Consider the following 27,193-nt stretch of genomic DNA (forward strand, 5'->3'; position numbering starts at 1 on the left):
GTACTGGACTTACTCAGAGTCAGGTGACACTTCAGAGAAGCTCTGAGAGGTTGCAGAGAGAGGAGGCGGGGAAGGGGAGGGGCCTGCTGAGACTGGGTTAGGAGGGGGGGTTAAGACAGAGGAGCTGAAGGAGGCAAGTATAGAGGAGAGGATATCCAGATGTTCGCTAGAAGGTGGGCGACTAGATGGAGCTCCAGGTGCAGCTGCGGATGAAGGGTATCTACATGGGGGGGCGGAGTCTAGACGCCCACGACGAGAGGGCAGGGTTTCTTGGGGCTCCTCTGTGATTGGTGGAGGGGGTGAAGAGGGTGGGTGTGGCTCGGGGTGTGAGAGCTGTCGAGGCGGCAGGCTTCTCAACCACTCCCTGCACGGTTGCGCTCCGCCGTTCGACTCCAGCTGCTCCCGAGACCTACTGCTCATGAGAGCTCCTCCGAGGTGCTCTCTAGAGGCCTGTTGCCTTGTTAGAGTGTTGAGCTGTGTTCTCGAACCACTTAAAGAACCCTCCGCCCCCATTAAACCTGTCAGACCACCCCTAGCCATCAGATCTTCCCTGGAGCCATGGATGCTGTGAACGGGGCCAAGCCTCTCTCTGGATCCACCCAGTTGTTCTGCGCCGAGCTCACGTCGCCGTGGCAACAGGTCAAGGTTGTCACGGGAGCGCTGGCGTCTGGCAAGCGAATCCAGGTGTTCGCGGGACGAGTGCCGGGAAGCGGGTTGGGACAGTGAGCCGGTGCCAGAATACATACGGCCGTAGGAGGCGGCCGGGACGCCCCGGTGACCCAACGTGGAAGTCCTGTACCAAGACATCTCACTGGGAGCACGACCCACGGCAGAGAGCCCTTGCAGGGCAGGTGGGCGGCCCAGACGATTCTTTAGGATTCCTGGGGAAGAAATTCAGTTTAGAATAACTGTGAATTACTAGCTCAAAATGTTTGAATATGTTAAGATACATAAAATGAGTCTTACCCTTGCGGTGTCTGTGTGTAAGACCGTTTTCATCCCCGCTGGTCAGCGCTGCTTCCTGCTGGTTATTATTAGCTGCATCCTTGCTGTAGTCTCCCCCCAGGCGGCGCTCCGAGCCCCATTTCTGTAGCGAGTGAGCCTCACACCCCTCCAGCGCTGGCCAATAGGAGAGCAGATCATTGCCATCCAGATCTGACAGATAAACACAAATACACTAATAAGCTGTCAATACCAAAAACAACCTGTTTTATTCCAATTAGCTTATCAAGTATGGGCATTAGCAAGGGACAGTTCACCCCAAAATGTCATCACTTACTCACCCTCGAGTTTCCTCAAGTTTTTGTTCTGATGAACACAAAGAAAGATATTTGGAAGAATGCTTGTAACCAAACAGGTCTTGGCCAGCATTGACTACCATAGTAGGAAAAATGACATGGTAGTCAACAGTGCCCCAGAACTGTTTGCTTTCCTACATTCTTCAAAATATCTTCTTTTGTATCCAACAGAACAAAGAAATGTATCAGGCAATATTTCCTGCTATGGTAGTCAATGGTGGGCAAGAACAGTTTGGTTACAACCATATTTCCAAATATCTTTCTCTGTGTTCATCAAAAACAAAGAAATCTATACAGACTTTGAACAATTTGAGTGTGCGTAAATGAAGATGACGCGAATACATGTTTTTCTGTGTCTTTGGTTTGTTATAAGTTGCCCATGCATGTATTAGACACGTAAAATTGCAAAAATTAAAGTGTCGGAACAAAAGATGCATTCTATCTAAAACCAAATGCTCACCCAGACCTGCCTGAAATGCCTCGTGTAACCACACAACCACAAATGTACATCAGTTCGTGTTATGATTTGACTAAGACCACTCAAATGTGTACACGGGTAAGGTGGGCATACCTGTCTGTACAATTGCTTTGGAACCTGATGTTCCAAATATGGTAAGAGGTGTTACATTTCCATCACAAGCTTGGAATATTCGGCCTATCACTACGCACTGGTTAATTGGCCAATCATAGCACCCCTTGCTTTTCAGAGCGATGAGCCTTAAATAAAATCTGTGCGTTTCAGAGAGGCGGGGAAAAGAGGAGATACAAACATGCCTTAAGCAACCTTAAATTGTGTATACCAATGCATTACATCTAAAATAAACGCTTATATTCGTTTAAGCCGTGTCATATGACCCATTTAATACAATTAGGATGTTGTGCATTTAAAAAATTAAATGTTGTGCATATTCATTAGCTATTTAAAATTACAGTGCAACAATAACATTTGTGCTGGAAACATGACAAATATAATGCATACAACTTAAAGTGATAGTTCACCAAATATATTTTATTCTGTCATCATTTACTCGCCCTCTTGTCAATTCAAACCTATATGACTTTCTTTGTTCCATAGAACACAGTAGAAGATTTTTTGATGAAAGTTGGTAACCGAACAGCGTCGGTACCAATTCACTTGCATTGGTTTTGTGTCTATAAATTAGAAGTGAATGTTGCTGTTGAGTAAAAAAGTTAATGATTTTTGGGTGAACTATCCCTTTAATTATGATTACTTCAGTACCAACGTTCAAACATTGGAATGAAAAATTTACATTTCAAATTCAAATTTCGACACACAGAAAACAGCAATGGATGATAACAGTACCTTTTCCACCATTGTGCGGTGGTTCTGTGAGCAAACGCTCACGGTGAGCGGTACGCTTGAAGCGCCGATGGATGCGTCCACGCAGACGAACGTTGTCCTCGCTCTCTGAAGACGGGATGGACAGACTTCTCTCCTCCTCCAATGAGAGATCAGAATCAGAGTCTGAATCCTCCCCTGAGTGAAAGACATGCAGACATAGAGAATAAGAGACAAGAAAATATTCAGAATACATTTTTCTGACAGAGTTAATAAAACAGATGTGCTGAACAGCAGATATTTGAATAAAAACAATTAAGTAATGCAATTGTTGTGTATGTGTGTAGACGTACAGGCATGCAGGTTATTGTGTGTTAGTGTACCTCCGTTACGGTGGAACATAGCCACATCCAGATCAGTGGCCCCTGTGTGTGCTAGAGTGTGTTCTAGAGCCTGCCGTGCCAAAAGATTCTCCCTAAGAAACACACATACATAATACATTAGCTTTCAAGCTTTTAGTTTTTCAATATAAAACAATGCACACAGATTCAGTGTTTTAACTTAGAACAATGCACACTGTGCCTACCTGTAGATTTGGGAATGGACTGAAGGGACGTGACAATTTAAATAATAAATGAAAAGCTATTTCTGGGCTGCTTTAATAGCAAACACGCAGAAGTAGTTTCTTGTCACGATCCCCACCAGAGAGAGTATGCATAACTGTCTCTTTTATTATTGTAGTAAATATGCTATTTACTTTACTTTATGTTCACAGACCTTGCACTGCTGACCGATGAGATGGTTGAAGTTCCGAGTGTGATACGGTGTAATCCACTCTGCTCCAGCAGGGAGGCACTGTTGTATGGGTTTTGGCCCTGCGCACACATATATCAGGTTAGAAAGTCAGATGCTTATCATCCCTTCATGAGGGAAATATAGTTTTAAGTTGTAGATTTGTGTGTGAGGTGGGGGTCATGTTTGTGTTCACTAACCGTAATCTGTGGGGGTCTGGCAGGTTCGTCACTGGGGCTTTTCTTGCCCAGGCAGGCCAGTTTCCAAGCCTCCTGCACCTCTGAATTCAGCAGTGTGAACACCAAAAACACGGCCAACCCCTAAAACACAGGCACACTTTCTTTAATACACTGTAAGAGAATAATTAGACTGTCTATGACAAATGTCAACATTTACTCAACCTCTTGTCATTTCAAACCTGTATGACTTTCTTTCTTCACTTGCATTGGTTACTGTTACCAACATGGCGGTTCTGTTACCAACATTTTTTTAAATATCTTCTTTTGTGTTCTGCAAAGAACTACAAAGAAATGACAAGAGGGCGTGTAAATGATGACATAATTTTCATTTTGAAGGTGAAGTACTTCTTTAACAAACTTTATTGTACTTTGTTTATTGTATAATGTTTCTTGTGTAATTTTGGCAGAAGAGCAGGCCATTTATAAGTGATTTATAAGTGAGACAAACTATACAATAAAACGATGCACTATATACAATATATACTTATAAACACTTACTTGTACACAACAGAGGACAATGAACATGTAGTGGAATGCCAGGACACTGTTGTTAACAGCCATCAGACCAAATAACCAAACGCATGTACTCAACAACAACAAGAGGAAGGCACTGCGGATAGTAGAACTGTGGGAAGGAATAGGAGAAATGAATATAAAATGAACAGTATAAATGTCATTATTATAGTTTGACACTTTTGGCAGCAGTTTGTCTGGTGCAGATGTGACCAAATGACTTGAATGAATGTTACACATTCAAGGGTAGTTCACCCCCAAAAAAGTCCCCATTGACTTTCCATAGTAGGTATAAAAATTACTGTGGCCAAGTCAATGGGGACCATTTTCAGTTGAACTATTCCTTTAAAGTTCTACACAACACATACATTAGCAGTACATTTAGTCAAAGCACTCATGCATGTTGAACTCACATCACAGGCAGCTTTTTTATCTCCTTCTGAGTGGGGTTACAAGTCATACGCAGGACCGTTAAAAACATTCCACCATTCAACTGTGAAAGAGACTACGAGTTATCAACTCGCACCAATATTACTGTACTGAACATTACTGTGATCCATATGTAACACATGCACACATAAATGTAATACCAGTATGACGACGCTAACTGGTCCCGCAAAGCTCCACATGAGCTTGTCATACATGGAGATCCAACAGAAATCTGGGTTTCCGTATCCCTCAGGATCCAACCCCACCGCCAGACCTGCAATGAACACACACGTCATACACATGCCTACACGAAAACCATTTATATTTGTGTGTTTGTGTCCACATACCTGTAATGATAGCAGGAACTCCCCAGCCAATAGCATAGTAGAATCTCATAGCACCGTAGTTGATGTTTCTTACTTCTGTCTGCATGCGGTAAATATGCAGAGCCTCCACAAACAGCCATGCAAAAGCCGACATGAAGAAATAATGTAGGAGGATGGCAACCACCGTGCACAGGAACTGCACAGAGAACAATAACAAAGAATATAAAATATATTAGCAGAAATATAATATATATCATATAACAATATATCATGTAACATACAGTACTGAGAGCTCAATGAGCTGTGGTGCTCATTCAGGTGCTGAGAGTTCAAATTCAGCTCACATGTTCCAATCCCATTCCCTACCTCTTTTTCTTATCATTTCTTTGTGATGTTATACATTATAGATAAAAATAGCAATGTGATTCTAAAGACAAATCAATATACCAAAGCAAAAGTGAATTATGAATGAACCCACACATGCACATCCCAGCACAGCAGTTGAAATGAATGAACTCGGCAGTAACAGGCTTTTATTGTGAGTGGTTTGCACTCAGGAGAATATTGTCTGTTATAGATGGTGTTAACCTGCTTTGGAAAGAGAGACGTGTGTGTGAATTTGTCTGAGGAGGTGGAGAGAGAGAGAGAGAGAGAGAGAGAGAGAGAGAATGTTTTTAAATAAAGCCCAAGTCTCAGCTCACAGTGAGGTTTAAGTGGCTTAACTACCACTGATGCTAATGGCTGTAATGTCATATTCTGAAGGACACAAGTCATATCTAAACTGCCTGGTAATTTATCCCAACAAAAAACACGCTTCCTACTGAGTTATTCATAATCTGCAGTGCCCGCTGTTACAATTGACTTTAAACACCGAGTATACAGTGGGATAAAAAAGGTGTGTTTTTTTAAGAAACAGACCACTGTAAACCCTTGAAGATTTTAAAACGAAAACTTGGATAATTTGGCAGATTTTGTACCATCTCTGAGATACAAATAAAATGTAAATGCATTTGTGATGTTGACCATCTTAACTTCATGGTACAAATAGTCAGATTTTCGTGTAAGCACTGAAGCACACAAAGTGCTCTTCAAAATGTATACTGTAAGTCAACAAGAAACAGAAGTTGCAATCATTTTTTCTCTTATTGTGACATATAACCAATGAAATAGTTTCTGGAATGAAAAATTGCTGTGACAGGATTAGATTTAATTTCGTCCTTAATTTGTAGTTGACAAGTAAACCGTACCATGTGTCCTATGGTGTGAAAGCAACATTTAGAAAATAACCTGTTAATAATATATTTTGTATATTATTTATATTTATACAAAAATATAGTATATGAGAAATTGATCTTCATTGTTTCTTCATTTTTGCTACGTCACACAATTTGTCACTTACCCATATTCAATATTTCAATAAATTTCTATGCTTCTTTAATTTTTTTTATAAATATTATCAATGGAATACATATTAATAATACAAAACAGAAAAGATTTTAATTTTTGGACTTCTTTTAATAATCTCCTATGTGCTGAATCTAGATTGTCTGATTTACTGTGCATTTGTCAGTGTTCTTCTTTCTTCACACCCGCCCACGGTTTCTTTGTCTCCATCACTAGCCCACACGCACGCACAAGCACACACACGCACACACACTTGTTTTTTTTCTGACCTGTTGTTCAGTTTGGTTGATGCCCAGCAGGTATGTGAGGTGTGACAGTAGAGTAGCAGCAGCCATGTTGGAGTGAATACTGCGTGTGTTTGATTTCAATCCTCTCAGACATGATAAAACCACAACCGTTAGCAACAACACCGCCATGGAAACTGAGAGGGAGGAGTACGTTACTATGGCGAGTGTCTCCAGGTCACCCTCCAACTGCTGCTCGGCAAACAGAGAGAAAACGTTTTAAGCAATGATAGGTCCACTAGTGAATAATTACATTAAATGACTAATTGATAAAGTCTTTTTGTGTGTTTTCTGCATGTGGTATACGATGTGTGTGTTACCTCTCTTTGTGAACTATCCATAAGCACTCCGAAGGTTCCCAGTCTGTGACACTGGCAACGGACATGTGATGTGTTTCTATAGACCACACTGCAGTCTCTCACCGTCCAGCAGCCTCCCGCTGATACACTATACACACACACATTCAGAAACCTATTTTGTAATTCTCATTCCAAACCCACATTACTTTCTTTCTTGTGTAGAACACAAAAGAAGATATTGTCAAGAATGTTCCTAACCAAAAATCAGAGGAACTATTGACTTCTCAGTGTTTTTGTGTCTATACAATAGAATGGGTGACACAGTAGTATATAAATACCTGTATATAATATTTTCTTCATACAATACATACAATTTAAAATATCTTTATTCGACTTATTAAAATATCTTTATCTTGAATATGGGTAGTTGTCTTTTGCAAAAATATAATATTTTGAAATATATATCTGCTGTATATTTTTTTTGTCAAATACTTTGTCACTCAGATCAGATTCAGAACGACGATCGAAACATGGTATGCAGTATTTGCTGCTTTTGGATCTGTAGATGCTGTACTCTTTCAGAACATGTGTAACAGCACTCCCTATTATATATAGAAAATGGCAGAAAAGCATTTTCTTAGCAATTTTAACTAATTTGGTCAGTAATGTGATTTTGCATGATTTATATTACTATACATGACTATAAATTGTCTATAAACATAGGTCCAACAATATTTACATTTATTAAAAAAATGCACATAGGTGGACGTTGAAGGACATCAAGTTCACTCCAGTTCAATGTGAACCCCTGAACTTACGGGCTGCTGTGATTCCACTGTACACACAGCGGTTTGCTGCGATTGCTAGTTTCCAGCAGACGAAACTCCAGCAGGACTGGTGTGTCCAGAAACCCCTCCACAAACGTCTGATTGTTATATACAGACACACTCACTACCGGGGAGTTCAACACAGGGTGTCTGGGTAACCTGCAGGAAAGAGAGATACGTGCACAATATCAGACATCACATGTGATCTGTGGCGTATATTTATCTGACATGTACACAAAGACGTTCTCATACCTGACGCCACGGCGATCTGTGTGAAATTTTGGGGGGAGTGCGGCTCCCAGGCTTCGATAGATAAGCATGATGACGATGGTGACTGGGGCCTCTTGTAATGCCATTGAACGTCGTGCCGCTGTCGCTTCGACCGTCTGATTGGCCAACAGGTTTACAGGGCCGGCCGGAGACGGAGCTGAAACTACAGGTTTGAGTCTTACGCGAAGTCAGAGACAAACCAAAAAGGGATGTTTAGGTGTGTGTGTAACTTACGAAGGTTGCGTTGTTGCACGAATGCAATAGGGGGTAGCATAACATGCGTGTGAGCATCCCAAAGCGTTTGACCTCGAAACAGAGTGCTGTGATAACGTGGAAACCGTCGCCGCACATGCGTATGGTTGTCAACGCGATCCAAAGTCATGACTGCAACACAAACACACAAACAGTGTAAACTTCCTGCTTTTTATAGCACAGATTTAGTGCTTATGAAACAGCAGGTGGTGGTCTCATGTGCATCTACACATTTATCTTTTTCAGCTTTATTGCACACTCTGGTATTTCAGACTTTGCTGTAACTGGGAAAAAGGAGGAATAGGTGGTCACGGGAAAATGTTGCCATGACAACGATCTGGGAGCTGATTTTGACACTTCTGTTTTTCTCATTGATCAATACAGATGTGGACATTTACAGAATATTAAACATGAACAGATCAATCGCTTTCAAAGAGCAAGATATCTGATTTCTTTAATGTTGTGGTGTACACTCAAACGCATGACTGGTTACACCTTCACATTCACAGCACGTTTATGGAGCTAGAAGACAACAATTTTAGATTTTCTTGAAAAACAAGATACTCAATTGAATGCCCTTCAACCCTTTAGTGTTGCTTTAGAAAAATGACATTGTTTACATTTTATTTGCTTAAATTTTGTGCTGTTGAATAATTCATCCATATCCATACATTTCTCAGAATTAAAATGCAATAAGAAACTGCATAGTGTGTTTTTGTGTATAGATGCTGACCGATATTTGGAGCAACGAGTGCCACGGGATTGAGGTAGGTCTGTTTCATGTGCTGGGCAAGCGTGCGGGCGTACTGCTCCAACAGATCAGCCAATCCCGACGCGCCGCTCTGACCTGAACTTTGACTCCTCCACAACGTAGCGCAGCCAGGACCCAACAAAACACTACAGCCTTGTAACACATTCTGAGAGAGAGAGGTAAAGAATGGCATCAAAGAGAGATAGAAAGTTAATAAAGAATTCTCATCAAGATCCATTCAATTTGAATCACAAATATCCTTCTATTCGTCAGCTCCCTGAAGTAACACACACCTCATTGAAATGTGCATCCTGAGTAGCTGTCAAACCGAAGCCTGACTGGAGGCTCTCAAAGGTCAGGAGGCGGGACAACAGGCGCTCGGCGATCTGAAGGTCGTTGCCGTAGAGACGGGTTGTTGCCTCTGTGACATCCCGAAGCTGATGGGCCAGTTTTTTCTCGGTGATGGTGCTGAGCTCGGTCTCGTTTCTCTCCAGTGCTTCCAGCTACACAAGGGTTACGCAATGGAGACAAGCATTTATTTTTCTGTGAAGATGACTTTTTTGGACATTTGGGCAAAGCCATGGACATTTGATTATTGTTTAAACAAGTACAGTTATGCTCATAAGATGCCACACCCCTGGATGTAAATCAAGAAAATAAGGGGAAGTGAATGCTTTTTATTTAGCAATGCCCTTTTCAAGCTATTTAACATAACAGATGTACATATATTTCACAAGACAAGTTACAAGGGCATGTAAACTTTTGCCTTGAAGAATACATACATATACAATATCTGGCGTGCATCCTCCTCAGGGGAGTAAAAGATTGTAAAAACTATTTAGTTTTTTAAGCTAAACATCATACAGATTACATCGCTAATGACTGAAAGTTCTAGGGGAGCTGAATTTTTTGGCACAGGGTGTGAACAAATGTGCATGTGTATGTAGTTTCTTACAGCAGTGTTCAGCTCCACAAACAGAGGAGAGGTGCAGTTGTACAGATCAGGCTCCAGCCAGCCTCTATCTCCATCACAGTGACGAATTGCAGTTCCTTCAGGATGAATGGTAAGAATCAGGTGGATGGACTTTAAAAAAATTATGCAAATGGGGAGAAATGAGGATGCACACTCACCCACTGATCCTTTAGGACACGGAACAGCTGAAGGCAGATTGAACTTCGTTCTGGGCCACCAGATTCCTGATGTAATGGTCTTAGGACAACCATCATAGATCACTGAAAAAAAGAGAAGTGTGAGTATGAGAAACAGGATCGTATGATCAACCGTGGATGGATTGCTGGATGGACGGACACAGAATTCTTAGTTTTATTTTCAGTTTTATTATTTCAAGAAAAGTGTTTTAATAGTTTAAGTAAACTATAACAACTTTGGATGGATGCTCACCTTCACAGCCTGTTTGTGTTACTTCAGCAAACGGGTTGTCACACATGTTGCACTGTTGGCCAATCACGCCGGGTCTGCACTGGCACTGGCCGCTCTCGGGGTCACATGACCTTGAGAACGAACCCACTGGGTAGCAGTCACATGGCAGACAGACGTCGCTGCCCCGTCGTTGGTAATGAAACTCCTAACACATACACACAAAAAACAGACATTAAACATTCACATAATATATTTGAAACATACTAACTAATCTTAGCTGTGAACGTTTCTAAAATAATAAATAAAGGAATTCATTTAACTGGATGTTTCAGGATAAAGCCTGATAGGTTCATATGTTTGTTTTCCATTGGGAGCAGTGCAATATACAGTGGAAATAATGAACAGGCCTGGTGTAGTAAAGCGTGGTGTGAGTAATGCTTTATTTTACAACAGCACCCCAGAGGTAACAGCATCATCTTTAATCTCTCTTAATTACACTTAAACATGCACCCACACAAACAAACCAATTACTGCCTCCCAGACCAGCTATACTTCCAAGCACAACCTAAGTGAACACATGGGAATTAAAAGCAGGAGTCAGGTCTGTGGTCTGGCATTTCATGCATGTGCTGGAACATATTCATGGCTGTAAATTGTGTGTTTTACGTTTTAAATTCACCACAGCCTTTCTTGAGGTGGTCTGAATAGACAGAAACTCCGAGATAGACAGGAACATCAAGTTTTCTCAGGACACATTGTGAAGAGCCTCAGGTTTGTGTATGAGCGGCGTATGGTTGTTAGTGCTGATTTAGTATTTGTGTTAGTACTTGCAATAGCAGTGCATTTTCAGGCAAGAATCATGTCAAGAAGTATGTAGACAGGTTTGAATACAGATCAGAACTTTACAGCACTTTACTCAGGTTAAGGTAAAACAATATGGATTAAAAATCATTGGGTTGAAGGGATGACTGTATTAGTGTATGATGTGACTGTTAAACATTGCTGATCTGAACCCAAGTAACATCAAAAAAGTTTTAGGATTTCATCTCAACAATGATTTGATAAATATGTTGGTTATGTTTAGGCCGTAGTGACAATGTGGTAAAATATGGAATCCATTGGCTAACTGTACATTGTCACTAGTGTGAAGTGAGCAGAGTTGCAATTTCAAATAATTCCCTGTTGTAGCTGAACATCAAATTTCTGTGGGGGACTGTGGGATCGACGGCTGAATAAAAGAGGAGAACATAAAAAAGAGGTCCTCAACTTTATGAAAATGAGAGGTAAATAACACTCTTTGGCAGCCAATCTGCTGCGAGATAAAGGCAGTGATCTATGTCATAAGCGTTTCAACATCAGGCAACAGCTCTGGAGTTTCTCGAACATTCAATGTTCATGTCACATTAATATGTATTACTATTACAAAAAACACACAGACGATAATTTACACAGTCCAGTCATTCAAAACACATTAATCCCGTATCCTTTATATTTGTGGTGGTTTTATTAGTGATTTCATCAAAACCACAACCATTAGCATTACTAAGCAGAGACAGATTACTAAGTCTGCTAAAATGCTGCTCCCAGAGTCATTTTCTCTGCTTACTGACACAGAGTGAGATTTTTCTCAGAGCACCTCTTTAGTCATATTTGTCATTAATTTGCCTGGTATTTCAAGTAAATCACTTACAACATACAGGTGTGTGTGTGTGTGTGTGTGTACCTTGCAGTGACAATGTCCAATGGTCTTATTGCAGTCGGTGTCGAAGCCTTTACCGGCATCACAGTGGCAGGGTCCACATGTTGGGGTCCCCCACCAACCACGAGGGCACTGCTGTTCAACCCTAGAAACACAAACACAGAGTTTATCTCTCTATCTAGGACAGATCAGACAGAGATTGAAAGAGAGAGATAGAGATAGAGATAGAGATGTTGAGCTGATAAAAAGGGGCAGATGATATTGCTGTTGTGAAGGATTTGGCCGAGTGTGTATGTGTTTGAGGTAAGGGTTGAACTAAGCTCACATGATTTATTCTACTTTAAACCATTGAAAGGCCAAACCTTAATCATTGCGACACACGGCTAAACAGAACAAATGCATTACTAACATGAACATGAACATGAAGTCCTGCCATATACGTATCTCCAAGATAAGTTTAAAACTGTGACCAAAAAGCCATTACACAATCATAAATCTTGATTAATCAACAACAACCTGTTCATCAACTTATTAAAGCTTCAACAATAAATCACAATTGAAGCTTTAACTACAGGCTTCAGGACACATGGAGGCAGACTGGTTTTGTATGTGTGTAGCATGTACCTGTGTTGGCAGTACTGTCCGTAGTGACTGTCCTCACAGTCACAGATGTATCCGTGAGATGAGCTGGGCTTCCTGTGACACTTCGCTTGATTTTCACATGGGTTCAGCTTACATGCATCCACACAGCTCTTACCATAGAATCCTGTTACACAACAATATAGAAACCATTAAAGCAAAGCACAGAGGCGTGTATGCATTTCAAAGACACAAAAATGAATAATCTTTTAAGTGAGTGGGCAGGACTATCGGTTTGTCCAGAAAATGGAAGACCCAGTGAATGTTTTAGATGCAATAGAGTCTCAAGTATAAGAAATGAAAAATTAGAAAGTATGTGAATGTTTTTTGTAAAGGACTTTCTTCTGATTTAATATTTTCTTAAAATAATGTATAACCGATGCTGCAGTAATTGCGTGTGTGCTTCTTACACCTCATATATACATATTCAAAGTAATTCATTTCTCTCTCCACTCTAACTCACAATGCAAGAGTATAGCCTTGATCTCTGCATCGCTAGATTCATAGAAAGATGTTTAAACTATAAAAGCAGCATGTGCCTAGTATAATGAACAGATCAAAAATGAAAATGCAACAATAAAAGTAGCCTCCATTGACACAGATTCAGTAGAAACAAAATTACAGTTTAATCGAATTAGTTAAATTCTCAGAGAAACAACTACATTCACCTAGTACTCATGCACACGTTCAACCAGAACTCTACAATGGGTATGGGAATTTAACAAACACCAGAGTAAGACAGGAGCAGAAAGAGATATTTCTGTTCTAAAATTCAGACACTCGCGTGCAGGCAGTGGTTGTAAAGTGTGTGGGTTTATTCTACCAGGAGGAGGTCTAAGAAATTAATTCAGAGTTTATTAGGGGAGTCTTTGATATCTCTTACTGCACAGAGCTATTAATAACAGTGAGGCTGATGCAACCCTAGCAGCATAATAATGAAGTCATCGTGTCTGTGAGTATCTTCATTTAGAAGTGAGAAAAGCTGATACAAAATGATAGGAGATCTTAGCACAGAGGATGCATCCTAGCACACAGTCCATCCAGGGGTTTCCAAACAAACCACCATCAGCGTAATTTTGAAATTATCTTCTACTTGTTTGTGTTAAATCCTTACGCCTCAAAACACAATCCTGTTTTCTGAGCATACAAATCCTACCTGGTTCACAAACACAGGTGTGCCGGTCCCATTCGTCAGTGCAATGGCTGTGGGTGGGACAAGGGGAGGAGATGCATGGGTTGTCAACATTACAGCCAATCTCCACCTTGATGGTTTTGGATGGGCGGGGCAATGCTGGGGAATCGGGACGGACACCCAGACGCACTCCCTAAAGTAAACAGATATATAAATGCATTTCATTCTGAACATAGATTATACACACTATTTAGACACCCAGATCAGATATAAGTAGTACATTTAAATAAAAATACTAACATCTATTGCAATAATACCTTTAAATTCCAACAAAATAATAACTGGAATCTTTTATAGCTGTCGCCATGTGTGGTACGAAATTGCTTTCTAACTGTACAAGAAACTTTGCTATCTCTGTTCTCTAAGTTCTCATTAATTATTCAGTAAACTAATGACTCCATTAGGAATAGATATGGCTACCAATCATTCATAAACTTCAGAACAGTGATTAAAGCAAGTCGCTGAAGTAAATGAGAAATACTTGGCAACAACGCACCTGAATACAGCCACGTATCCCATTCTGCACCTCTCCTGAGCCAAACACTCCGCCTACATGCAGGTGCTTTACCTTCACACCATTAATCTCATTCCCAACAATTACTGTCCCCTGAGATGGAGAAAGAGAAACGTGAAGAAAGACAGAGAGAGAGAGAGAGAGAGAGAGAGAGAGAGAGAGAGAGTAAGCTAATTTTAATGACCGTGGGTATGTCAGTGTTTGTGTGATCCACCTTGGTAATCTTTATGTATGGCTTTGTTTGTTTGCAAACCTTGAAAATATCATTTTCCAAGTGATCTGTGTATGATTTGTAGTTTAATCCGCAAAAGATTAGATTAAATTTCAGATTACAGATTACAATCAGGATTATATCAATGGTACAGTGGACGGAATGAGGGTTTTAGCGAACCCCTTCTGTGTTTACCTGATACAGTCCAAAATCCAGTCTGACAGTAGCAACATATCGAGTCTCTCGCTCGCTCCTGACATCACGGAGCTCCAACTGTAGGTCATGCCAGCGTCCATCACACACCTGAACCTGATCCAGCCTCAACCTTACTGGCCGAGTAGGACCTCGAGCCACAGAAAATACCAGCTGACCGGACACCACCTAAAATCAAACACAAACATAATACAGGCCACTTAAAGAAATTGTCTCCTCCTGGTTGTTTATTTGACTACTAATGAGAGATCTTCAGACAAACTGCATGTGTGTATACCTGAAAGATTAAATTTGTGTTTTGTCCAGCTTGAGCCTGCAGCAGGACTCCTTCTTTCGACCTGGTGCGGAACACAAGCCCCATGTACCATGGTGTGTTGATGGTGACGTCATTCTTTAGGTCCCACCACAGTGCACTGTAACCAAGGAAACGGTGGGGGTGGGACATCACTGTGGAAGAACCATTGAAGCAATATTATCATCAACATTTATATAGTTTCAAGGTCGGTGTAGCAGAGCAAGATAGAAATGGTGGTATGTACAGTATGTACTAATGTTACAACCCATAAAACTGTATTTTGCTAAATATTATTTAACGTTAATTATTTAATATTATTCCTATGACAAGGAAACATTGCCTATTTGTGATAAACAGACCCAATTATAATGTCATTTCAACCACTGGCAAGCTGAGCCACTCATTGTCTGTTGGAAATACTGCATCTGCCATGAAAACATGAAGACACATTGTGTTTTTCTTCATCATATTTTGGTTTGAGATTTCCATTGAAGGCGCAAGTGAAATTCATTCATTCACAACACTCTGTACATCTGTGACGGTCTCACCTAGACTGCAGTCCTTCCCCCCAAATCCAACGGGGCAGTCACAGGAGAAGGTCTCCCAACTCACCCGACACGTGCCTCCGTTTTGGCACGGGTTCGATTTACAGAAAGGCAGTTTGGCACTGCAGCCTAATGAAGATACAAAGCTTTAGAGCTGCAATGGTGCCTTCAGCCACATTTAATTTGATTTAATCAGGCACAATGCACATTAAAAACATATACAATACTAAAAATGCACCAGATTTAGCCAACACTTACTAATTTTCATCCAAAGTCCCTTTTTTGGAACATAAATCACAATCCAATGACAGGCCAAGAACATTAAAGCTACTAACACTAACTGTAAGCATAAGAGCAATAAATTGTACTAAAGATTTTTTATTTAAGCTTATAATGTGTAGTCTTCATAATTGCTTACTTAAGAACAACTATTTACTTACGAGGTAACTAAAGATATTTTACAGATTTTCTTTTTTTAGGAAACTTTACCACATTGTCAACACACACACACCTGGTAAAGTGCCATTATTAGCAATGAATCCTGCCATGTCCACAGGTCTGTTATCAATGTGCAGGTCCTTCATGCAGCCAATAAATTCTCTTGTACTAAATGGAAAATTTTCCGGCAGGTTTGGAACTCCACCCAAAAATAGTGGACCTGTCAGATCCAAAGACCTGTACGAGCGAAAATACAGAAGGAGAGAATCAGAGAGATACTAAACATCAAATCTAACCCCATTGCAAATTTAAATATGATGCACACTCACTTCTTGCTGCTGGTTTGCCTCCCCTGAGCGGCACAGCTGTAGTTCCCCAGCTGACTCGCAAATCTCAGAGAAACGGCTGTATCGCAGTCATCCACACTCATGACCGCAACCTTCTCATCAGATGGACCCTGAACATCACCACTCACACTACGTTTGGGCTGCGTACACAAACACATGAAGTTTGATAAGTATTTGCGCTGACACCAGTGCAAGCTTATACTTGAGGTATGTGGACTCCCGTTTGAAATAGCTGGTTTGGTTAGACTTATACATGTATAAAATATACAATATACAATAACATTCTATAGGAAAAGGTTTGGAGAGGGCCCATTTCTGTTTCATTACGACACTGTCCGTGTGCCCAAAAGTAGGTCAATAAAAATTGATAAATAAAATATAGTATCTTATGTAAATATATAGCTCTATAGTGTCTGAATTAGAAAAAATCATGCTAAATCAAGTAGATGCTGCAAGAAAGTAACAACCAACTTTTGAAGCCTATGGTTTTAAAATGAAATTCTGATCAAGCATACTGTTTGGGTTGAGTGTTCACATACTTCTGGCCACATAGTGCTTTAGTGCTTAAGTTCCAGCAAGGAGAGTAATGGCTAATGGTCAATGCAAAAAACAATGGTTTCCATGAGATCCAGGAAAAAATAATTGCAATAACTTCTTCTGTAAATTTTCTCACCTTATTGTAGTAATGGATGTGAACGGTGTGCCAGTTGCCATCACTCACTCCACCGGGCAGGTATGGACTCACCTGAGTAGATGACTCACCTGTGGCAAAGGTCACACAGGGATCAGGACTAGATATTATAGAGACAGCCTCACAAAATTCTTATCATCAGAAGAAAAAATATTTGTCCAACAAACGCACAAATTTGTTTTTACCTGTGGAGTATTTAAGAACCACTTGTCCATCTAGTATCTCAAGTGCAAGGAAGTCATGTTTCTCATTAAACCGACCATTGTAGAACAGCAAACCATTAGTTTCCAATGTGGCAAACCTACAAAACATTTAAACACATTTAAAGTTCAGCAAAGGTCCAGAATGACTCATTACTGCTCCATTTGGAGTTTAATGATGTCTGTAAATGGTTTTTAAGTACACTTAGCACAAAGTGATGATTTAAGTAATCTGGAATTAAGACCCAATTTGTTTCAGGGCAGGAAGCATGGCAAGTTTATAAATTATATGATTCAAGCATATTGCTGAAACAATCTGTTCTGATGTGTATTATATTCACATACAGTGGGGTATTACTGATAATATAAAAAAACATTAAGCATTAAAATTAAATTTAGAACGCCCCACTTTTGTATTAGTTGGCATGTTTGTAAAAAAACTATGAGTTTCATTTAAGAATCTCAATTTATAGATGACATGCTTCTAGATGTCCTTTGAGTTTACATCTACTCACTTGAAATAGCTTTTACTTTGACAGACAAAGAGCCATTAAAAAGCTTTCTCTCTTTTACGCTCTTCTGAGCAAATTCTTTTAGATTTTAGTTTTATATAGGACACGGCCAATCTGTAAACCTGAAACTGCTATGTTCAAAATAGACAGCTAGGCTTTAAAAGAGAGAGAAAGAGCAATAAAGAGAGAGAAGGTTTTGTTATTTGAGGATCTAGGGAGATGTGAGGTTGCGACCTTTTCTGAATGTGTCAATATTTGACCATGTTTATAAATAAAATATCTCTGTTTCAGTCACTCAGGAGATTATAAAATACATTACATCCATTATATTACCTCTGCTCCTTAGCAACCAACCCCTGACCAATCACAATACAATATGACGAGAGCAAGCTCTCACAAGAGGAGATAAAGAGAAGAGAATGAAAGAGCTAAGGAGCTTTTCTGATAAACAGAACATGAATTAAAGAGCAGGTATTAAACATGTCACAGATGGGCAAAAGATGATTTAGAATAGTTAAATATTTCATAATATTTAAAGATGAAGCGTGTAATTTTGTGAACAGGTGTTTCTGTGCATTTGACTCACGAGAGAGAAACAGAGAGGTGGAATCGCTGGCGAAGACCTCTGAACATGATGAATGATTTTGGCGGAAATGATCTAGTGGTCACGGAGCAGTATGGCTTCTCATAACCTCCTGCAGGACAATCGCACCTAAACCCACCTCCGGAGAGCTCCCGGCACGTACCACCATTATGACAGACGCCTGCCCCGCACCGTCCAGCACGCCGGTCGAACTCACAATGCTCGCCTGACACAGATAAAGAAAGCACAATAAAATACACATAAACTCCAACATAGTGAACCCCAGTTAAGATTTAATTCACAATCAAGAAAGAATTCAGATCAGATTCAGAGTACAGACAGCATGAACAGATGCAAAGGTTGATACAGTGGATTCTTTTAGTTCAATCTGTTACTTGGAAAATGTAGACTGCTCTTGAAATATTGGCATTCTGATACTGTTTTTGCATTGAGAGTATCAATTCTCACATTATCTATTACTTCTAGTATCGTGTTGAAGTGAACGTTTTATTATCCATTTAGTGTGAAAATCGTTTTGCATCATTGACTTGGAGGTGGAATAATAAAAGCTCTGTTCCAGTTTCTATTTCTGCTATGTTTTTTTATCACAGGCTGAAGTGCTACAACACTACAGTCACAAACACAGTTCCCTCAGAAACATTTGGAGTTATTTCACACTATATTATAATGAAGCAATGTGTGACAGCTATTGTAATCTCTGTCATATTTGCAACGAGTTCAATTTAAACTTAATCTGTAAAAAAGATTAAAAGAGACCATGTTTAACAAGTCAAACAAAAGTCTGGTAGTTTGCAATTCAGATCTATTTAAAGGTATAGTTCAACCAAAAATGAAAATCCTCTATAAATGTATTCACTCACATGTCATTGAAAAACTGTATGACTTTCTTTCTTCTGCTGAACATAAAATATATTTTGAATAACGTCGGTAAACAACAACATTGGCCCCCAATAACTTCCATTGCATGGATACAAAACAACAGAGACATTCCTTAAAATATCATCTTTTGTGTTCCACAGAAGAAGAAAAAAGTCATATACAGGTCTTTGGGGGTGAATAAATGATGACAGGGTGTTTAATTTTGGAGGAACTATCTATTTAATGTTAATAATTCATTGGGAGTTTTGAATGTATAGTAACAGATTTTACTGACAAACATATAAAAAGCATTGGTATTGATATAGGCAATAATGGATGTGATAGAACTTGGTTGATGGTAAATGAAAAATCTAAAACCAAATTAAATCTTAATAAAACATACTTATACTTATATATAATATAGCATGATCTTCTACAGACAGACAGACTCAAGCTAACATATTATTCACGCCAGTGATCTGTAAAACACAAGTAGCGATGTGTCTTAGTGGACTAATGCCACACACAGACACACAAACTCATACATAAAGCAGTGTCTTGTTTGGGTTTAAAAAACATCAGTGAATCCTGCCCTCAGGCTTTATGACACTGAGCCAAATGTGAGCCAGACTGGCACTGTGATGTTCCAGCATTATGATGGTGAGCCTCTGGCAACACTTAAATAAAACACATTAATGTGGAAACCTCTGACAAAGAATCACATGTAGACAGCACCATCTCCCTTTAGTGGGAGTACAAAACTGCTGCTTTAAAAAGCATTTCAAACTCTGACCTACCTAAAAAAATACTCATATCTCCAAAATGCCCTGAGACACAAAAAAATATATATTTACACTAACCACTGGACGAAAATGCAGACCAGACACATACACCCACACACACCAATTTCCTACAAAACACATAGGCCTAAAAAACCCAGCCTTGTACAGGCAGCTTGAAATTATTTGCATATTCAACATAAAATAGAGGTATTAGCATATTCATCATAGTTTACAAGTATATCCCCTGGGGAGAAAAAGGGTTTGAGGTTTTCTTGACAGCACCAGTCCAACTGAATATTCAAAAGCCTAATAAAACAAACCGCTATGTCCAGAAAAAAATAGATATATTGTATTTTCTGAAAGAAAAATTAATCTTAACATAAAAACACCATAAATCATTCATCTGTAAGCAGGTACCAAAAAGGTGACCAATAGCAGCCTCAGGCAAAAGACAAGACAGATATACAATTTTTCCTTAACTTGAAATCCCTGTCTGAAAGAGTGAAACTTAATTCAAACGAATCTGATGTGTGCTTGTGTGGCTATGACCAATATAGTGTGATAAAGATATACCTGTCTTGTGTCACAGACATATTTTACTAAAGGAAAGCACACCCAAAAATATATTTCATCAATTGTTTGCATGTCATATAACTTTCTTCAACAATACACAAAAATATGCTTGTCCCATCTGCCGGGACAGCCATCTTCACATTTATTTTGAATGCATGGAAAACATCAAGGTGAAAATCCTGCATCCACCATCGCTATTTGCGTTCAACGGAAGACAGAAAGTCACATGGAATGCAGATGAGTAACGATAACATCATTGTTATTTTTAGGTGAACTGAACAAAACCTTATAGACCCTCTGACATGTACACGCGTACCCAGCAATTTTGAAAAAAACTCATCTGCCTGTTCTGACAGATCTTGATATGCACACCCAACCACACACACAAACACTTTCTGCGAACAACATGTACATAGGATAATACAATAAACATATAAGGCTAACATCAAGGTTTAAAATCTCTGTACCCACTTAATCTTAAAAGCTCCACAACCACAAAATGTGATTAAACATATTGATAATCATCTAATTGTACACAAAGAGCATTTAAACACAGTTATCTTGACATGGGCAAAATGTGAGCTTCTAAATACACACATGATTTTATACAAACCGACAGACTTAAACAAATCTCTATTGATTCTCGGTAGACTCTAAATCACTTAATTTAAAACAGCATGAGGAAAACTTTTAAAACAGCTTTCCATTTCTTGCAAATCTTTTAGTCTCCAGAAACATTTGTCTTTGTCTAATGTACTCTCTCTCCATTAGTTCTCCAGCTGTTCAAATTTTCTGAGTAGCTGAACTTCCTGACTTTCTATAAAGAGAACATCACTGATGTTATCTTCTCTCTCTTCCTCTCTCTTCCTTTCTATCTCTATCCCTCCATCCCCTTCAGAATATTTCATAATGTATTCTCTTCCCCTTCATTCATATTTAATTCATCAAAGCCATTCTTCTCCTCTTGGGCTAAACCACCTTCTCTAACCAGCCAACCTCTCTGCCCAGCCCCCACACTTTCACAAACATCGTACGACCCTCAGGGGATCCTGCATCTGCCCCTGCTTTCATCTTTCCGGTATATCTCTCGCTCTCTCTAACACAGCGGCTTTTGTTTTACTAAAAGTTGCTCATTAATTTTAAACAAGCTTAAATTGGGTTAACCGTACTCGGCACACACACAAATTGAAAGAACTACTGTAATTGTAAGCGGTTGTAAGTTATCTCCAGTCACCACCATCCAGTGGAACCATCAGATGGCACGCCCACGAACAGCTCACAGCCTGATCACTGGCCATCTGATGCATACCGCACATAAATATGTCAAGAACCTGGCAAGCTCCAATCTGGTTGGCTGTTACACAATTTATTCTACATTTCTGTAATTTCAGGACTAGCAGAATTTGCAAACCTCGTGAGTCCTGACACTGAATGTTTGACAGATATTCTTGTTTCTTGTAACGCATTGTGTAGAAGATAAAGTATACCCTCGGGCACAACAACTATATTTTTAGAGCTATGTTCCTTTTAAATAATAAGTACTTTTTTGAAGAAACTTGAAATCTTCATAGCCATAGACAAGTTCTCGACTGATTTTCGTGGGTTTTATTGAAAGTGTTTCTCAGAGACTCTCAGATGCATATTTATTTTAGTGACAGAACTACTCGTGTGACAGAACTACTCGTGTTTCCGGCACACCCCACGGTCCAACACGATCTCACCATCCAACTGGCAATTCCACTTTCACTCCCTCCGAATCAGCCAGGAACCTCAGAGTCATAGTTGATGAACAGCTGTCCTTCAATGATCACATTGCAAAGACAACGCGATCATGCCGATATGCCTTATTTAACATTCGCAAGGCCCTACCTCACTGAGCATGCGGCGCAACTCCTTGTCCAGGCCCTGGTAATCTCAAGGTTGGACTACTGCAATGATCTTCTTGCTGGTCTTCCTGCAAAGGCTATCAAACCACTCCAGCTGGTTCAAATGCAGCAGCACGCCTCATCTTCCAACAGCCCAAAAGGGCTCAATTCACTGATGTTTGCATACAGGACTAGCACTGGATCTGCGCCGGCATACTTTCACACCCTACTACACTCCTACACCCCATCAAGAACCCTGCGTTCAGAAAACGAGCGGCCCCTTGTAATGCCTTCTCATAAGGGCCCTAAATCCCTTTCCCGCTCATTCTACTTCACTACTCCTTCCTGGTGGAACATTCTTCCCAATGTGGTTCGGTCAACCACATCGCTCACAACCTTAAAAAACTACTTAAAACGCCTCTTCTGTGAATACTTGACAGACAAATGAAAAACAAAAAAGTATACTTACCCTCTTCTCTCAACAGGTAGTGGTCTAGCTTTTGTTGAAACTAGTAACTTTGTATTAGCACCTATTGTACTATTGCTCTTTTATGACATATCGCTTATTGCTCCCCGAACTCTTTGTGAGTCGCTTTGGATAAAAGCGTCTGCTAAATGACTAAATGTTAAGGTAAATGTAGTGAGTTTCAAGCCTATTACTCTCTGTTATTGTGGCTAAAAGTCCCATGAAATAAAAATGAGAAGCAGTTGTTCTTTTCATCTGTCGATCAGACAAACTTGAAACTTCTTGTTTCTTACCAGGATAAACAACCCAAAAATGTTGTAGTTCGTAAGACTACACAAACGCGCTCACCTGTGTAATCCTCTCGGCAGATGCACGTATAGCCTCCCTCCCTGCGAGCGCAGACTCCTCCATTCATACAGGGATTCGAGTAACACAGGTTTATCTCAATTTCACAGTAATCTCCAGTAAATCCAGCTGGACAGCGGCAGCGCAGGCCTGTGATTGGGTGGATGGGCCGGAAGAGTGTGGACGGTGAGGTGATAAAGGGGGCGGAGCTGTTGAAACGGAGAACGCTAATGCACTTCATGTAGTTTTGACACGGCTCGCGGAGGCACACGTTATCATCAAATGGGAGAACCTGCAAAATACACAATGTATAAATTGTACACAATAAATACACAATGTGTTTATATATATCAATTTTCAATTTTATTTATTTAGCAAAAAGCTTTAGCATCATTTGTTTCCATGTGCTTCTTGATTTAATATTTCTTAACTTATGCAATGACATACATAAAGTATGAAGCATAGCATCCAAATATTTTTTATGTTAAGTGTATGCATTTTACCTCCATATGTGCAAGGGCATTGAGTCTGGGTCTGTTGAGGTACAGCTGTTCCTCCAAAGCCTCAGATGGGAAGAACTGACCTCCCGGCAGCGCTGCAGAGAAGCTCACGTTGAGCACCCTCCCTGCATCCGCATCCGGCTGCACGTTAAACACAAACACATCATCGGGAGATACTGACAGCACCGCTGACACTCCTTCCAGAAAGTGAGTGAGCAGCGGGGACAGGAAGTGCTCCTGGGACATGTTCTGCAATCGCACAGTAACGCTGCTGCTGAGCATCTCCTCCGTGATGATGAGAACCCGCAACACGCACTGAGCGCTGACGCTGTGAATTCCATCTGAGAAACACAGAGAAAGGGAGAAGTTAGGCCAAAAAATCGATTTCATTACGTTATTAAAGCCAATGGGTTTAAGTTAGAGCTCAGCCATGAGCCCATGATTTGCCACTTGTTGTAGTTTAATGTAATTGTAACATTGAGGATGACATACAGCTCAATAAATCAAATCAACATCACTTATATTCTTCTGCAACTGATTTTATCAAATCGGAGACTCTTATGTTGTAGCTGTTCTCAGATGTCCATCTCAACAAGTGCTATCTATGATATCATCCACAGTTCGCTGTCTGTGAAATTAGGAACATGGTATAGAATGAATCATGCGTGTACATTCAATGCACACATTCCCGCATGCATACACACAACCTCACACTACACAGCAAGTTCAGAATTCTACTTCTACAAAAAATGCTGGGTTGTTTCAATCCATAGTTAGGTCAAATACGGAAAATGTTTAGGTTTATTTAAACCAACAGTTTGATTTGTCTACATTTTTCCAAACCATGGTTTGAAACAACCCAATATTTAATAATATAACTGAACCTCACAACAAAATTGGCTGTTACATTTTTTTTGTATTATGACATTATTTCATTGTATCATTTAAGCATAAATTGATAGTGGGATATTAAATACTACTATATTTTTATTCAGGGTAATGCATTTCAGTTTTACTATAACAGGAATTGATGGGGAAATGTGCTTAACTGTCATGAAACAAAGAAAATATATATTACATTTACATGTTTATATATATATTTTTTTTTTTGTGAAAAATTAACTGGGCATGGCTTTACACAAAACCCACTGGTTTACATTTACACTTCGGGTTAAAAGTTTGAAAATGCACACCGATGTAATATTATCATTGAAGAATGTGTCAGTAGCTGAAGTATTTCTAGTTTAATGTTTTAGTGCAAATAACAAAAACAATGTCAAACCAATTCAGAATCATTGTTCTTTTCATTTGTACATCACTACTGTCTGCTTCACTGTTGTTTTTCAATTGTCCTAAAAAATTTGAATACATTACAAATGCCTTGCTCATAAATTGCATAGTGCATTGTGGTTTTGGCAGCCACTCTCTTTATAGTGAATCTAAATTGAGTGAAAGAAAATTACACAGAGAGAAGGAAGTGATTCAGCAGAAAGAGAGAGAGCGAGAGAGATGGGTATGGGGTGTGGGGCGAGATGGCTGGTTGCTGGTAAGGAGAGATGGGAAGGTATAAAAGCATTGAGGATCAAATGGAAGTGGGGGTGCAGTGAAAGAAAGATGTTAGATCATAATGTCAACCCCTTAAAAGTGCTACCCTTAGTGCTGATAAGCTTTTTCCCATTTCATTCCTCTTCCATCCCCCCACGCCTCTCACTCATACACAGACAGAAAAAACAGCCTTTCTTCATACCTGCCATTTTACAGGTAACTCATAACCCTAATTTACAACCAACTACCAAACTGAATATTTGCAATTAGAGTTCAAGTCTAAATATTTATACATGTTTGTTTTTATTGCGATCTCAAAGCGATGCTTTGAAATGTATAACTAAAGCTGTCCTATAATCTGAGCTGTTACTTGAATTTGCACAACGCTTAATACAATTATAAGGCTTGGGGGACCCGTCCTGAAACAAAATGATGAGGTTGGGTCCTCCCTGGGACAAAATTACAAGGCCCACCCCCCATACACTTGCCAGCACAGAAGCACTTAGTGTTGGGTTTGTCAGTCACAACGTTTGAGCGCCTCCAAGAGGATGACAACTACGATGTGATTTTTTTAATGTCACTGGATGCCTCGGTGTCTAAAGAGATTACATCCTCCTTTGATGAAATGCCACCCAATGTGAGCGGGAGGAAGAGAGAAATAGGGAAAGCGAGAGAGGTTAGAGAAGAAAGGGTCGAGACAGGGAAGCAGGAACATGGAGTGTTTACCTAGACGACAGAAAGATGAAGGCAATATCTGAGAAACAAGAGACCTGGGAGAGTGTTTGACTGCGTGTGAGACAGAGATGAAGAAAAGGATGATGGAGAGGAGGAGTGGGAGGTACAGCGGGAGTGGGGGAGGGGTGTGAGGTGGCAGCTGGTTTGATTACGGGACTCTCTCCCTACTGACCTCCCTAAAACACTCTCCCTGCCCCTCTCTCTCTCTCTCTCTCTCTCTCTCTCTCTCTCTCACTAACATAACACACATCCATTAAAATCCCATTGGAAATGCTTTGCAAGAGCAAAAGCATTTGTTGCCATATTTTCAATAGAAACTGCAAAAAATCTTAAAATGGCCTTTTTTTTCTTAAATATTCAAAGGAAACGTCCATTATATTGGAAATAAACATAGCTCTAATACACATTATGTCACATCATTTATATACATCATGTATAAAAAGCATTTAATAAGACTAAAAGATCTGGTCCATTTACCAAAAAGAGAAAAACAATATTTTCAATGCTAGGTACATGCATTCCAAGCACTGACCAAGCAACAAATAATATATAAATTATAGGAAAGGATGTGAATAATTACAATTAATATTCTATAAACAGTAAGAGCTTGTGGATGGTGTACACAGTCTGGTTACTCAGCACTACAACAAAAGTAAAGAAAATACATTTATTTTAATGATGAATGTAGCTTACAGCAGGAAAATATTATTAGTCACTTATGCTCATTAAATCAACATATTTGTCTCCCACAGAGGGCAAAAATACAAATGCATGTTTGTCTGTTTCCTATTTGTTTATTATCTGTTTTTGTAATATATGTAAAGGGAAAAACCCATACTCAAGCTTTGACACAGCTGGTCACAGATTATGACGTTGTATTTTTTGAGGTGATGTGTCTATTTTAGGATTCATGACTAGCTACACAGTAGGACAGTGCTGGCTATTACAATAGCATGAAATGGTGTTGTAATGGTTCCCATTCCGCCAATATAACCCAAAGCATTACCACTAGAGAGGCCATTTTCCATTAAAACCAATGCAATTCGTACTATAACCATT

At 39.7% G+C, this 27,193-nt stretch overlaps 1 protein-coding gene across 1 annotated transcript in view; it reads right to left on the reverse strand.

Annotated features, from left to right (window-relative positions):
* celsr3 (cadherin, EGF LAG seven-pass G-type receptor 3) overlaps positions 1-27,193 on the reverse strand; it is a 37,504-nt gene that overhangs the window by 1,819 nt on the left and 8,492 nt on the right. Inside the window, exons 2-35 of the mRNA XM_079466882.1 lie at positions 23,858-24,195; positions 23,358-23,646; positions 18,448-18,670; positions 17,335-17,450; positions 17,132-17,220; positions 16,441-16,598; positions 16,185-16,348; positions 15,677-15,802; positions 15,111-15,280; positions 14,816-15,001; positions 14,392-14,502; positions 13,860-14,028; positions 12,689-12,830; positions 12,089-12,209; positions 10,387-10,570; positions 10,116-10,217; positions 9,940-10,034; positions 9,278-9,487; positions 8,967-9,150; positions 8,216-8,365; positions 7,964-8,144; positions 7,703-7,870; positions 6,906-7,032; positions 6,571-6,777; positions 4,919-5,093; positions 4,733-4,845; positions 4,556-4,635; positions 4,128-4,254; positions 3,591-3,710; positions 3,376-3,473; positions 2,982-3,073; positions 2,623-2,796; positions 967-1,155; positions 14-881 (exon numbers count right to left, since the gene is read on the reverse strand). Of these exons, the coding sequence (XP_079323008.1) occupies positions 14-881; positions 967-1,155; positions 2,623-2,796; positions 2,982-3,073; positions 3,376-3,473; positions 3,591-3,710; positions 4,128-4,254; positions 4,556-4,635; positions 4,733-4,845; positions 4,919-5,093; positions 6,571-6,777; positions 6,906-7,032; positions 7,703-7,870; positions 7,964-8,144; positions 8,216-8,365; positions 8,967-9,150; positions 9,278-9,487; positions 9,940-10,034; positions 10,116-10,217; positions 10,387-10,570; positions 12,089-12,209; positions 12,689-12,830; positions 13,860-14,028; positions 14,392-14,502; positions 14,816-15,001; positions 15,111-15,280; positions 15,677-15,802; positions 16,185-16,348; positions 16,441-16,598; positions 17,132-17,220; positions 17,335-17,450; positions 18,448-18,670; positions 23,358-23,646; positions 23,858-24,195 (6,046 nt within the window). The remainder of the gene's footprint in view (positions 1-13; positions 882-966; positions 1,156-2,622; positions 2,797-2,981; positions 3,074-3,375; positions 3,474-3,590; positions 3,711-4,127; positions 4,255-4,555; positions 4,636-4,732; positions 4,846-4,918; positions 5,094-6,570; positions 6,778-6,905; positions 7,033-7,702; positions 7,871-7,963; positions 8,145-8,215; positions 8,366-8,966; positions 9,151-9,277; positions 9,488-9,939; positions 10,035-10,115; positions 10,218-10,386; positions 10,571-12,088; positions 12,210-12,688; positions 12,831-13,859; positions 14,029-14,391; positions 14,503-14,815; positions 15,002-15,110; positions 15,281-15,676; positions 15,803-16,184; positions 16,349-16,440; positions 16,599-17,131; positions 17,221-17,334; positions 17,451-18,447; positions 18,671-23,357; positions 23,647-23,857; positions 24,196-27,193) is intronic.

The sequence above is a fragment of the Barbatula barbatula genome (genome assembly GCF_947034865.1).
Source record: "Barbatula barbatula genome assembly, chromosome: 11".
NCBI lineage: Eukaryota > Metazoa > Chordata > Actinopteri > Cypriniformes > Nemacheilidae > Barbatula > Barbatula barbatula.